We start from the raw sequence: 12,253 nt of genomic DNA, 5'->3' as shown, positions 1-12,253 counted from the left end.
GAGAGCCTTTCAGTGCAGGAATTGATATAGAACAGAATACTGAACAACTTAACATGTCAAAACTTAATATAAACTATTATTTAATGCTATTTTATGTCAATAGCAAATCCTCTATTTTATTGAAAATAACTCTTTAATACTTTAATGCATAATTCCAAAATTGTGATATTGTATTTTCTACTTCCCCTTTCACTTTCACAAATATTCAAACAAGGAGGAAAATTTCTCAAATTTGCATTACACCTACCCTACACAGATTTAATTACATTGTTTACCTAAGAATAAAGTAATCAGTGCTAGGCTCTTGTCTAGTGGATAAACATAAATTCACAAGTAGATACCATTAGTTCCATCTAACACATTATTATGTTTATGTTAATAGGCAATGCACTAAGAGGTTATGTGACATCATTTTTATGAAAATAAAAGTTATATGATATTGCCTTCAAAAAACCATTATTGGGTCGTATCTTAAACAAAATAATAGTGATTTAGTTTTTCAAACCTGCACCATTTTCTTAAGTAAATTTGTAGCTGGTCACATGACCAAAATGTGGTTTTTAAACCTATGAACTATCTCTTTCTGAACAAAAATTTTGCACTTAAACTTCAAGGAAATTGTTGAAAAGATTATGTGGTAAAGTTTTCAGCACATCTGGGCATACATTGTAACTATCAACCGTTTAACAAGATACAAGCAAAAAGTAGTTTTGGCTGCCATGTTGGAGGGTAAGAGTATGTCCTCCAACATTGCGGCCAATACAAATCTAGCCTGTTCCAGGCTCCGAGATAGCCGGTTTGGCTGAATTGAGCCTGGAACAGGCTAATACAAATCATACTACTTTGTTGAAAAATCAAAGTGCCATAAATGTCCCCCTTAAATGCATTTCCCCCCAGATTTTGAGAGTAAGATAAATGAGGTGCTGAGAAACATCACTGAGGCCCAAAACCCTAATTTTAAAATCTACCGCTTTGAGGTAAAAATGTCCTGAGTTGTATATAAACATGGAAATGGGAGGAAAATTGACACCATCACAAATAGTTTTGAGATTATGAGATTTTTTATCAATATTTTCTGTGACCATAGTTTTCTAGGTCCTATTCTCCACACCTTGCAGTCTGTTTGAAGAAGAAATGGTGACAATGATGATGATGATGATGATGATGATGAGGAGGAGGAGGATGATAAACATAAAAGCAACAGGGACTTTTACATGGTCTCCTATGCAGCCATTCTTCAAATTGTTATGCACCACTCCTCCCTAGAAGAGAACATTGTGTGTTCACACAAAGAACAGCTGTGTGGGAGACTAACTTTCACATTGCACTAAATACAAACTCAATTTTGCAATTCAGAAATTCGGGACTATAACTAAGCAGGCACCATCTCCGCCTCTCTCTTGTTTTGTTTTGCCCTCGGTGGTCTTTTCTCTCCTGTTAAAAAAAAAACAAAACAAAAATAAACAATATTAAATTACTTTTTATGACAGCAACATCCAGATACACGAGGATCCCAATAGGTTTTTTAGGATCAAGGAGTTGCCTTTTTTAAGGATGGGATTTGGAATTTTAGAGGAAAGGCAAGCAATATTCAGGATTGTAGAACTTAACAACGGGGATGTGAGAGTTGGAAATTTTATGATTTTATGTTCTGGGATTTCAGAAATGCTGTTCAAAACCCCAATATCCAGTAAGCACTTGATTTAAAAGAAGATGCCCTGTCATTTTCCTCGACCACACATGGCAATTTTTAACTTATCATAATTTTTATCCCACTATCGTCCACTGGTTCTCCTCAAATGAGAAATCAAGAACCTCTATAAGGCACTTTTTAGATATGGTTGGGATTGGGATTAGCTGATGATAACTGTCAGGATCACAGGATTGACAGGAAAGTTTTGGCAGAATAATGGCATTGAAAACCCTATTGGGGACTGTTATACATACTGCAACTTTGGCTTGCAATGTTAAGCCTTATGAAAAAATGATGTTATGACAACAGCACTAATATGCAACTCAGCTATATACTTTATTAGAAAAACAATTTGTCCACTAAATGAGATTGTACTGGGATGGTCTCTCGCATGAACCATCTCATGACCTGAGATTGCACTACAAAATTTTAAACACTCATGCAGGGGTGTCTCCAAGTGCTGAAGACCCAGGGGTTTGCCTAACTACTATGAGAATGACCTCTGATGGTTATATTCATAGAAGACAAAAGAAAAATAGAACCAAAAGAACTTCCCAGTTGTTCTATTTGAATAACTTGATATCTTGGTGACAGTCCTTGTTATGGAAGGTACCACAATGGCTCCAATGAATTGCTTAAATTGAACAACATCTTGCAGGTAACAATGCGTAAAGTGAATTATAAAGCTTGTGTGTTCTATGAGGTGCTTTTCATTTTTCTTCTTTTGTAAACAACCACCATAATATTGTGAATGCGTAACATTTAAATAATGTTATTAAAGGGTCTTAAGACACATACCAAGTTCCTTTGTTGGTTCTTCTGGTTCTTCTGTTGGTACTTCAGGAAGGTTCTCAGTAACAGACTGAAATTCAAACATAAGCAATAAATAACTTGTTTAGAAACTTGCTAACCTGAGATCAGGCCCAATTTTAGCGGTTCTCATACATTCTCTCTAACAGCTACCGCTGAAATTTCGCCTTGCCCGCCGGAATGTAATTTTCAAAGCGAAACGAAAATAGAGCCTGATCTCAGGTTAGAAACTTGCAAGCAGCTACAGAGGCAATTGAAAACAAAGTAAAACAAAAACTTTCACTTGCTTTTGAACATCCTCCCTCATCCACCCTATTAAACTCATCAACAATAAAAGAGCGTGGGAGAGGTGCCTGAGAAGCTGATGGCACCCAGAACTGCAGTTGAGTGCAGTGAGTAACCATGACAATGCCATGAGTGGCATCCACCCATGCACCATCACACTGCTAACCAGTGGAAACTAAATATAATTACCCAATACTTACCAAAGGGAGGGCTGGGAAGGGAGCAGAAATAAACACAAGCAAAACACGAGCGAAATGAGATGACCTCAACAACATAGCCATAAAATCCCAGATGCCCCTGCAAAGGCCCACGACTACTTCTGTGAGTTCTAGGGAGGGACAGCAGGCCAGCATTGTCTCAAGTTTAACTTTGCCTAAATTGCATTCAGCCATTTTAATATTAATACGATGTTGACACTGACAGGATCCTACAGTGTAGACACCGATGCGCCACATCCTTGCATGTGTCTGCTTAGCTGCAGAGGGGGCATTGTACTGAGGTGAGATGGATGAGGGAGGAAAGTTTCTTCTTTGTCATCCAAATATTGAGACATTGCTTGTTTCAATACGAATACTTTTGTTGGTCCATGAAGTATAGCATTTTACCTGTGTCATTTCCTCCAGTTCTTGTAACACTGCATCTTCATCTTCCTGAGTCAAACTTCCGCTTAAAAGTTCATCAATTTCCTGGAAAAATGAATGAATCATCTTATCGCAAGGTTAGTTACATGACCCTGCAATATTATTTACGTACTTTAAGGTGACTGTTCTGTGTATATATCAAGTTGGGTGAGAGACAAAATACCTTTCCTCTGCTACAAATTTACACTCAGTTAATTATACACTCCATGGAAACCGAAAGTGAAAAACAGATTGCTTTTGATATCAGCAACCTAGTCTCCTTTAGGAAGAAATGGGCTACTTTCAAGCAATACCCCTCAGAGAAATAACTTAAATCTAAACAGCTACAGGAAGTGCAAGTGAGAGATAGGCAGATGGGGGAGGGAGGACCAAAAGGCAGTCAACCTTCTTGTGATTGTTATCCTTGTCTCTTTGTAAACTTTGTCTTTATTTTTTATTTCTTTTTTTTCCCTTCTGTTAAAATATTTATCTGTTTTAATGCAAGGTAAAATGTTGTAACCAATAATAATAGGCTTAATGTAATGAATTGTAACTGTCTGCACTGAAATGCAAGTGACCTTTAATTTTTGACAATAAATAAAAAAAATTGGGTGAGAGACTAAACGATTTTTGCACAAGTCCTGCTGAAGTTCATCTTCAGTGTCTGTTCCCTGCAGAACATGATTGTTCTCTTGCATCGAGATAATTATACATACTCTTTGATATTCAATGCCTTCCTGTGTCTCGTCCATTATTCTTTCCACATCTTCTATTGACATGATCTGTAACAAGAATGTTAAAGTAAATAAAAAAAATAAAGAAATACATAAATACAATAGAATCTCGCTAACTCAAACTCAGGATTTAGAGGTACCACACGGACCACATAGCGGTTCTTCATCCACCATATTATTAATAGTATTGATGAAGGGATTTGAACCCGGTCCATAATGGTAGGAGGTGAGTGCTCTCACCACTGCGCCACCCTTGCTCTCCCCCCCCCCCCCCCCAAATAAAACATTTTAACTAACTGGGCATGTACAATATGAGAATTTTCCCCTAGAGGGAAACTCCCAAGATGGTAGTAGCTGAAAGCTCCTGGTCTTGCTTAGGGGTATAAATCCACATACTTCATGCATTTTTTTCAGTGCTTCATTTCCTTGTTTCAATCCATCAGCAACTTGTAACTGGATTTGAGCAAATTCAACATCCTGGACCTGACAGGGTATATGCAGTTACAAGTTAGTATTAAGTTTTTTAAAATTTACTTAGGTTCACCAATTCTTGGCAGGGTCACCGCAACAGCACGTGGCGCCAATAAATATTATGGTCAGCCCATAACAGTCCCTCCCTCATGAGAGGACTGTCCCCTACTCCTTATGAACAGTGGTTGGGTCCTTAAACATCCCACAGAATTTACATGTGCAAGGGTTGTGAGAGGAGGCCTATGGTTTACTTGAAAGTTGAACCATTTGCAGATGAGACGTCTTTACAAAAGCAGCACTTTCTCCTCAGTTATTTTACGATCGCTAGTGTTGGTCCGACTGGGGTTTGAACTGCTGCCCTCTAACGCGGCTCAGCAAATTGGCACTTATCCAATAATTAAGCTAACCAGGTGGCAGTTTATGCACAATATAAAATGCACAAAATGAAATGTAAAATGACTTTCAAATTTATTAATAAAATACAAATGAAATGACAGCCAGGCTGAAGCAATAAGTGCATGAAAGAATAGTTTTAGCATTGTTTTTAGCAACAGTTGTAAGCCTCATGATCAACAGAATTTTTTCTGTTGAATAAAATTTTGCCTCCTGAGTTTGAAAACTTTTGAATGACATGTATTACAAATAATGAATAATGACTTAATATTATCACCAGTTATTATTATTAGTACTTATCACTCAAATAATAATAATAATATTGTTATCATTTAAAATAACAATGGGTCAAATCTCTTTCAGTTGCTCACTGAAATAACATGGATAATACAATTTAGGCTAAGGCAAGGTGTGAGCTCCATTGACGGTAATGATTTCAAGCAGTTATTCTTGGATAGATCATAAAATTAAGAGTGCTTTGATCTCACACAGGGTATCCATCATCTTCTTAGAACGAATTATTAATAAAGTGTAGTACAATCATGTAGTTTAGAAATCACCAGTAAAAATAACATTGAAACTTGGAGGCCTTGGAAAGTGTAGAGAGTAAACTTGTCTAGTATAGAATAAGGTCGCAAACATTTACTCGAGATGAATTGCTATAAAGCTAAATAAAATGCAAACCATTTTTTCCAAATTTTCCAGCTGATTATCTGTTCTTTCAAGGGTCTGTTCCTGATATCTCTTCTTCTTTAAAAGCAGTTTTGCTTTACTGAGATTTAAAGAGGAAAAATTCTCATTGTTAGAATAAATAATTTTTGTGCCTGTTCTGTAAGCCTAAATTCTACAAACATCATAAAAACATGGTGTATCATCCAAGTCTAATATGTGAGTCTGTGGGGGGGGGGGGGGGGGGGGGTGAGGGTACAGCTCTGTACTTGGGTTAATGTTTGCTGGGTATGTGCCGCTGACCTCTCAGAGCCCTTACCCCATTATAGTCTATTCTGTGGGCAATTATAGATCCCATTTTAGTCACTTTGGGCTAATGTGATTTTCATGATCTCAACTTTGTCACTTTCTATTGATGTATCTATCTTATCAGTCCCTTAAATAGACCATACTAAAATGAATTGACCCATTTTTAAACTGAACAAAGAACACTTTACTTTTCACCTACAGTACAAACATTCTGGTATGTTTGCTAACTGTAAATATGTAGAACAATTAACTATCTTACCCCAAAACTCCGAAAATGTGTGACCCCATTCTAGTAATTCTAATGAGAATGCAACCCCATTATAGTCAATCCACTCGTGAAAATGCGACCCCACCCAGTGGCACATCCCCATTAGCCTCTCATAAGAAAGTACCTACCCTCCCCCGAAGATGAGCTTTATTAAAAACAATAATAAAAGTTGACTTTTTATAGATCATATTCATATTCATATTCATATTCATTTAACACTCTGATCTTATCTTAACAAGTGCCCAGAGATGGGCTGTGTGTGGCTTGGTTGCCATAGTGATCTCCTTGCTACAAGGAGATTGCTGCTCTCTTCTCTTGCTATTTTTACGTCACCAACAGTGTATTATACAGAGCTTTTATTAGCTAAGAGTTTAACATAAGTGGGTACCAACTCACTTCTTTTTTCCTTCCTTTAATAGCTCCTTTGCAAGCTGTCTTTCTTTTTCAAGATTGAGTTGGATCTAAAATAAAGAATGAGTACAATTTATTAGGACCGTAAATTCATTTACAACCTGGACCAACCTTAAGTCTTAAGCTTTGGGAGAGATTTAAATATGTAACTTTTCTGCTTTTTTTTTCCTGGGTAAAACTGAAAAATCTAGGGAAGGCCTCCCTATTTTAAGTCTATTACACTGCCATTGCCTAAGATACTTTGTTTCAGCGAGAGAGTGCCCCCTGCACCTTTGTTTGGAGGTCTGGACATGCTACTGAATCTACTTCTGGAACCTGATCATTTACATGTAGACAATAATTTTCACATTGATCATCATTATTTTGTAACATGTAGGGTTTTGGGATACTGCCTTCTTGTTATAGTTATGCTATGTAAGGTTCATGCAAAGCTGATTGCTCCATACCTTCTTCTGGTATTGTTTGAGTTTATCCCTTTGCTGTTTAAGTGCCTGGAAGCCAAAATATTTATTGACATACAAACAGTAAATAACTCTCTTATACCAGAAAATCCATATGGTTTCTACCAGTGAAATAAAAGTTAAATTTGATTAAATTTGGCCAAGTGTGTTATTCATTTGCATAAAGGTGCAGAACTCTTTTAAAGATAGGAGCTAATGAGCTAACAATAAAAAGTAGCAAGTGCACTGGTATCTCAGGTCAGTTTGTTATTAACAACCTTCAATCTATGAATTTATTCCAATTTTGTTTTAACTGAATTGGTTGTAACCTTGATATATATTGTAATAATGAAACTGACTCTTATAGTAATAAGCAGGGTTTTCATTTAGAATTCTAGTAGCAGGTGAAAGGTGTAACTTTACAGGAGAATACTTTGAAAGAGGCTCCATGTCAGAATAAAAATCAGTCAGAGGCTATCGCACGTTAACCGGAGAATCCTGTACAATAAATGGAGAATTCTCCAATCTCCGATGCCTAATGAACACCCTGAATAAGAATTCTTGCAATTCAAAATACTTCCTCCCCTCCATTATTAGAGAACAGTGCTATATAAGTAAAATAAAATTGTTTTTACCATTATTAATCATGGCCCGCCTGGATCAGCAACTGTTAGAAGCAGGCCAGTCGATTGTAATGGAATAATTTATTATTCCTAAATAACGTTGCAGTTGGGGTTGACTGACATAAGATGTTAGCTAAATGGATGTCAGCAAAACATCTCATAAGCCAGGCCCGTAGCAAGCATAAAATGACTGGGGAGCTGAGCGAGTGGCCCACATTAACTCTACCTCCCCCCACCCACATTGCCCCCTCCCCCCCACTTCGGTCCCTCGGTTAAAGCATACTTCTTAGTACATGTCAGATCACTACATTTGTCTACAATACCTTCCCGGTTGTTCTTTGATTCGGATTGTTTCTTCGACTACACCAGGCTCTGTGTCACTAGTGCATAGTTTTACCCACGATAAAAGTGTTCCCGGCTTATTTTCGACTTGTTTGGATTTCTTTTTCGGTGGTTCTTGCGAAGACATTGTAAGACTTTCAACATAAACGCACAAAAACCTAAGTTTTACTCTAGTACAGTAGTATATTTTACACTGGTGAACCCCTTAGGAAAACAATAAAGTTCAAGAGGTCAAGTTCAGGTATTGTCATTGATGCATTTAGATCCATTTTGCTTCTGACTATTTTGATGCTTAATTAGCAGATATTTTAAAGCTGTTGGTTGTTTTTGGCAGAGCAAAAATACGATTTCGTTCATTTACACAACAGTACATAGGTGGTTTTCATGTTACGTCATCGCCACCATGCTGGTGGACAGTAAACAAAAGATTGCTCATTAGCTCGTTTTGTTTGTCCACCAGCATTTGTTCATTTCCTCATTGTTATTTGTGTCTCCCGAGACTGCATGAAAACCACCTATAATCTTACTATGATCAACAATACTTTGAAACTTTTGCTTCCATTGACAGCTGTCCATTTTAGTAGAAAAATTCCACTTTCGTAGCAGAATTTAATTCAAGTCTGAAAATTTCTGGGGGGGACTCAAGCCCTCCCCTGCCCCTTCACCTGCTACAGGCCTGAAAGCGAAACAAAGCTACTTTAGCTACATGCTCCCCCCCTCCTTTTACATGTACCTACTGCATGGTCCCAACTCCCGAGTTCACTCTTTCGAGAAAAATAAGGGTGGAAAAGAAGACTGACGATTAACGCTTTTAACAGTAGACAACAGACCACCTAAAATACTTGCTACCCTGGCCTTAACTTGTTGCATTAACACTGAAAAATCTTACCAGAATAGCTTTGTCCTGTTCAGTTATTTTTGGTCTTTCTGGTTCTTTTTTCTTGCTAAACAAGGATCCCATCTTGCCAAAATAGAAGTCAAGATTGCTTTTAAACTGGTAATTAGAATATTATTATTTGAGTGTCTCACCGCATATCAGGAAGTGATCGGCGCCATTTTGAATTTACAAGCAGCTGACTTGCATGAAAGTGAGGCAATCAGCTGAAAAATGCGTGAAAGCGAGGCATTCTTTCGGTATTCAAGATGGCGCCAGGCGCTATATGAATCTCTTTGAGCGTGGATTTCTTTTTTTAGTGGAGAAGTTTTCATGGCAGAATGAAATGGAATGAGTGGGAGACCACAGGGCCGTGGTAGGCAAACACGCAGAGATCGTTCTCAGCGAAACAGAGGCCGAGACCACTCTGCAGACTCAGTCAGTAGCACTACAAGTACTCAAAGTGAAAGAGAAAGAGATCGGGATCGCGAACAGCGAAATGGGCGGAACTCCAGACGTCGCCCTGAAAAGAAAGAAGAACGAGGCAGACGAAGAAACGACGAAAGTAGGAGAGATGTACCTGAGAGAGAGGGTAGTAAAGCTAACGTCGTTGAAAAGGATAAAGGAAAGCAGCGCACGGATGGTGAGAAACAACCTTCTCGCGGTAGAGGAGAAACCGGCCGAGATGTTCCCAGAGAGTTGAACCGTGATAATTTTGCTACTAAAGGCTCGGCTAATGGTAAGTCACTGTACACCGATAGTTACAGAATTGACTTTCTGCTCTTAATAATTGTTCTGAAAAACAATTAACAGTGATTCAGCTGAACTGAACAAACGCTATAGCTTCAAACAATCAAGCTTATTGTAACCTTGTTTGTTCTTTGGTTCCGTTGGCCAAATTTGAAAGTCGCAATTCAGACGTTGGTTTGTTTAAAGAAACGCGTATTTTTTTAAATATATATTTTTAGTCGTTTTAATTTTTGTTTCAATTTTCCAAGTTATTTTTTTCTTAAAGAGATTGCAGATAATCGAGGTAGAGCGCTCGACATGTGCAACAAAATGATGTCCCCTCTCTTCTTCCGGCTAATTTGCTGGGTTTACATTTGCCAAGGCAGCTTAGTTTATACTTAATTGGGCTTAATGGCATAATTTGCCTCCTACTGCGTAAAATTCTGTATGTTTTTTTGTGTTTTATTCTACAATTGGCATATGCATATGAGCATATTATTTTATTAAAATGTTCAACTTCATGTTAACTCTATACCAGCAGGCTAATCAGTAGCTCACTCGCTACCCATATTAAAACAGAATATTATTATATTGTAATGTTCAGCAATAACAGTAACATATTCAGGAATTTAAAAACTGTAGACATTCAGTTATGAGCTATTATGCACCAATCTTCAGTACACCAGTAATTGCTGGATGGCAAGGAATATTTACTTCTGCACAACAGGCAGACTGAAGGGTTACAAAGGAAAATATCCAAAGTGACTCCTGATTACAGATTGAATTCTCCTATAATTCACAAAAAAACACAGGACAATCAAAAAAGGAGAATCTAGAGGTAAATCAGGAGTCACTTTGAGTCACTTTAAACCGTCGCTTTTATGAACAAGCCCCTCCAATATATGAGCCCCTTCCCAGTTATAGGCCCATCCACCCATAAACAAAAAATGCACCTGATTCAGTGCTCTTACCAGACCGAGGCATTGCAGCATTGCTGCACTTTTTCGGGAAATGCTGCACAATAATTTGTTTAAGAGGTCCCAAGGTACATAAAATACACGTACACACACATATATTTCCTTATAATATCAGCCAAAATTTAATTGTCAAGATGGTGCCTTTACTCTAACTCAGAGCAGTAAAATGTTCAGTTAACTGTATGTAAAAATTGGATATTTATTATCTAAGAAAGTACAAGGGATTTACTCTAACTCAGACCTGTGAGTTAAACATTGAGTTAACTGTATCTAAAAATTGTGACCCGCTTTAATTTTCTCCCTCATGACCCCCTTTTAGCTTCTCTATGGGTCCTGTGGACCCTAGGGTGGAAAATTTTGGTAAGAACACTGCTGAATATTAGCCCCCCGTGGATATAAGCCTGCCTCTAATGCTGCTTCAAATGTGTTGAAATGAATTTGATTTATTATGACGCACAAAGCAGCCACATGGTACAAAAACGCCTTGCTGTAAGGTACCCAATGCAGGGGGAGCTTGAAAAGAAGGGATATAAGCTTTTTGAATGATTTTATCTCTTTGTTTTTCTTGCCCCACTGTTTCCTCTTCCAGTCACCAAAGTGAATTTGTCCTATATGACCATTTCGTGCAAAGTGCCCATTAAAAATCAGTAAATGCAAAATGTATATTGATCAGCACTGCTATAGCTTGGTTTTGAAGCAATTTTTTGACTCCAAGTATTACCCCCCCCCCCCCCCCCCCCTGGAACAAAGCCCCTGTGTTTAATCGAAAAAAGACGGTAAGCCCAGGGCTTGCAAGTGACAGTTTATGCCATTTTTGCTAACCATACACTTAAATTTCTTGATGGTAAATCCTCAGATTCAAAATGGTAGTATTTTGTATTTGACCCATCTTTGTACTTACTAAGTATTACATGTATGCTCAGGGTTCATGCAAACCTGCACTGGACTGGCTTCAATACCTGGAGGGTACAATATTTTTTGTAAGATACATTTTTTGCCTTTTAGATCGAAATAATATGTTTGGCGATGATTCTCGTTTATCACATCTTGTAAAGAGGATCACCAAAGATTCTGAAAGAGACCGTCGTTTAACTGCTGTTCAACAGCTTGAAGAATTTCTTAACAATGCTGATAATCACCAGGTAGTCAATATTATTATTATTATAAAGCGGAATATCAGATATGCATTGTATTTTGTTTATGTGGCACTTTATCTTACATTAGATTTACCAGCTCCTCCCTGGTATAAAATATCCTGCCTGCATCTGAAAGAGGATTGGGCTGCACTGATTTTTTTATGTGCCTGTCAACAAAATAATGCAGTTTTGATGATGTCATTTTCCCTTGTAACTCTCCTATTTCTTCTTGTAATACATATTATGAAATGCAATACAGTGTACCACTGTACCTGTACAAGGCTTTAAGTAGTGCCTGGTCGACCCTCGAGCCCAACTTTTGCTCCTTGGTAGCAAGTAAATCTTATTTTTTCCATAGAAGGCATGTGCTAGGCACCCTGGATTTCACAGGTTCAGAGCAGTGGGCTCCCTTCAATTTTTCTTAGATAGAGTACAGCTTTGCTGTACCTTAATCAACCATTGGTGTACA

General features: G+C 37.7%; 2 protein-coding genes across 2 annotated transcripts in view; one reads left to right on the top strand and one right to left on the bottom strand.

Moving 5' to 3' along the window:
* Positions 1–76: 76 nt before the first annotated feature.
* Positions 77–9,133, bottom strand: LOC140941020 (charged multivesicular body protein 6-A-like). The gene is made up of 9 exons (XM_073389967.1): positions 8,958–9,133; positions 7,110–7,154; positions 6,649–6,713; positions 5,691–5,778; positions 4,539–4,625; positions 4,125–4,190; positions 3,394–3,474; positions 2,492–2,555; positions 77–1,434 (listed from the first exon to the last, which is right to left on the bottom strand). The coding sequence occupies exons 1-9, from the start codon at positions 9,027–9,029 to the stop codon at positions 1,373–1,375; spliced, it is 630 nt and encodes a 209-aa protein (XP_073246068.1). The 5' UTR covers positions 9,030–9,133; the 3' UTR covers positions 77–1,372.
* A 66-nt stretch (positions 9,134–9,199) lies between these two features.
* Positions 9,200–12,253, top strand: part of LOC140941538 (serine/threonine-protein kinase SMG1-like) — a 57,849-nt gene continuing 54,795 nt past the window's right edge. The window contains exons 1-2 of the mRNA XM_073390549.1: positions 9,200–9,681; positions 11,654–11,790. Of these exons, the coding sequence (XP_073246650.1) occupies positions 9,294–9,681; positions 11,654–11,790 (525 nt within the window). The 5' untranslated portion in view covers positions 9,200–9,293. The remainder of the gene's footprint in view (positions 9,682–11,653; positions 11,791–12,253) is intronic.

The sequence above is a fragment of the Porites lutea genome, chromosome 6 (genome assembly GCF_958299795.1).
Source record: "Porites lutea chromosome 6, jaPorLute2.1, whole genome shotgun sequence".
NCBI classification, from domain to species: Eukaryota; Metazoa; Cnidaria; class Anthozoa; order Scleractinia; family Poritidae; genus Porites; species Porites lutea.
The sequence above is the reverse complement of the archived record's forward strand: the minus strand, read 5'-3'. Positions and strand labels throughout refer to the sequence as shown.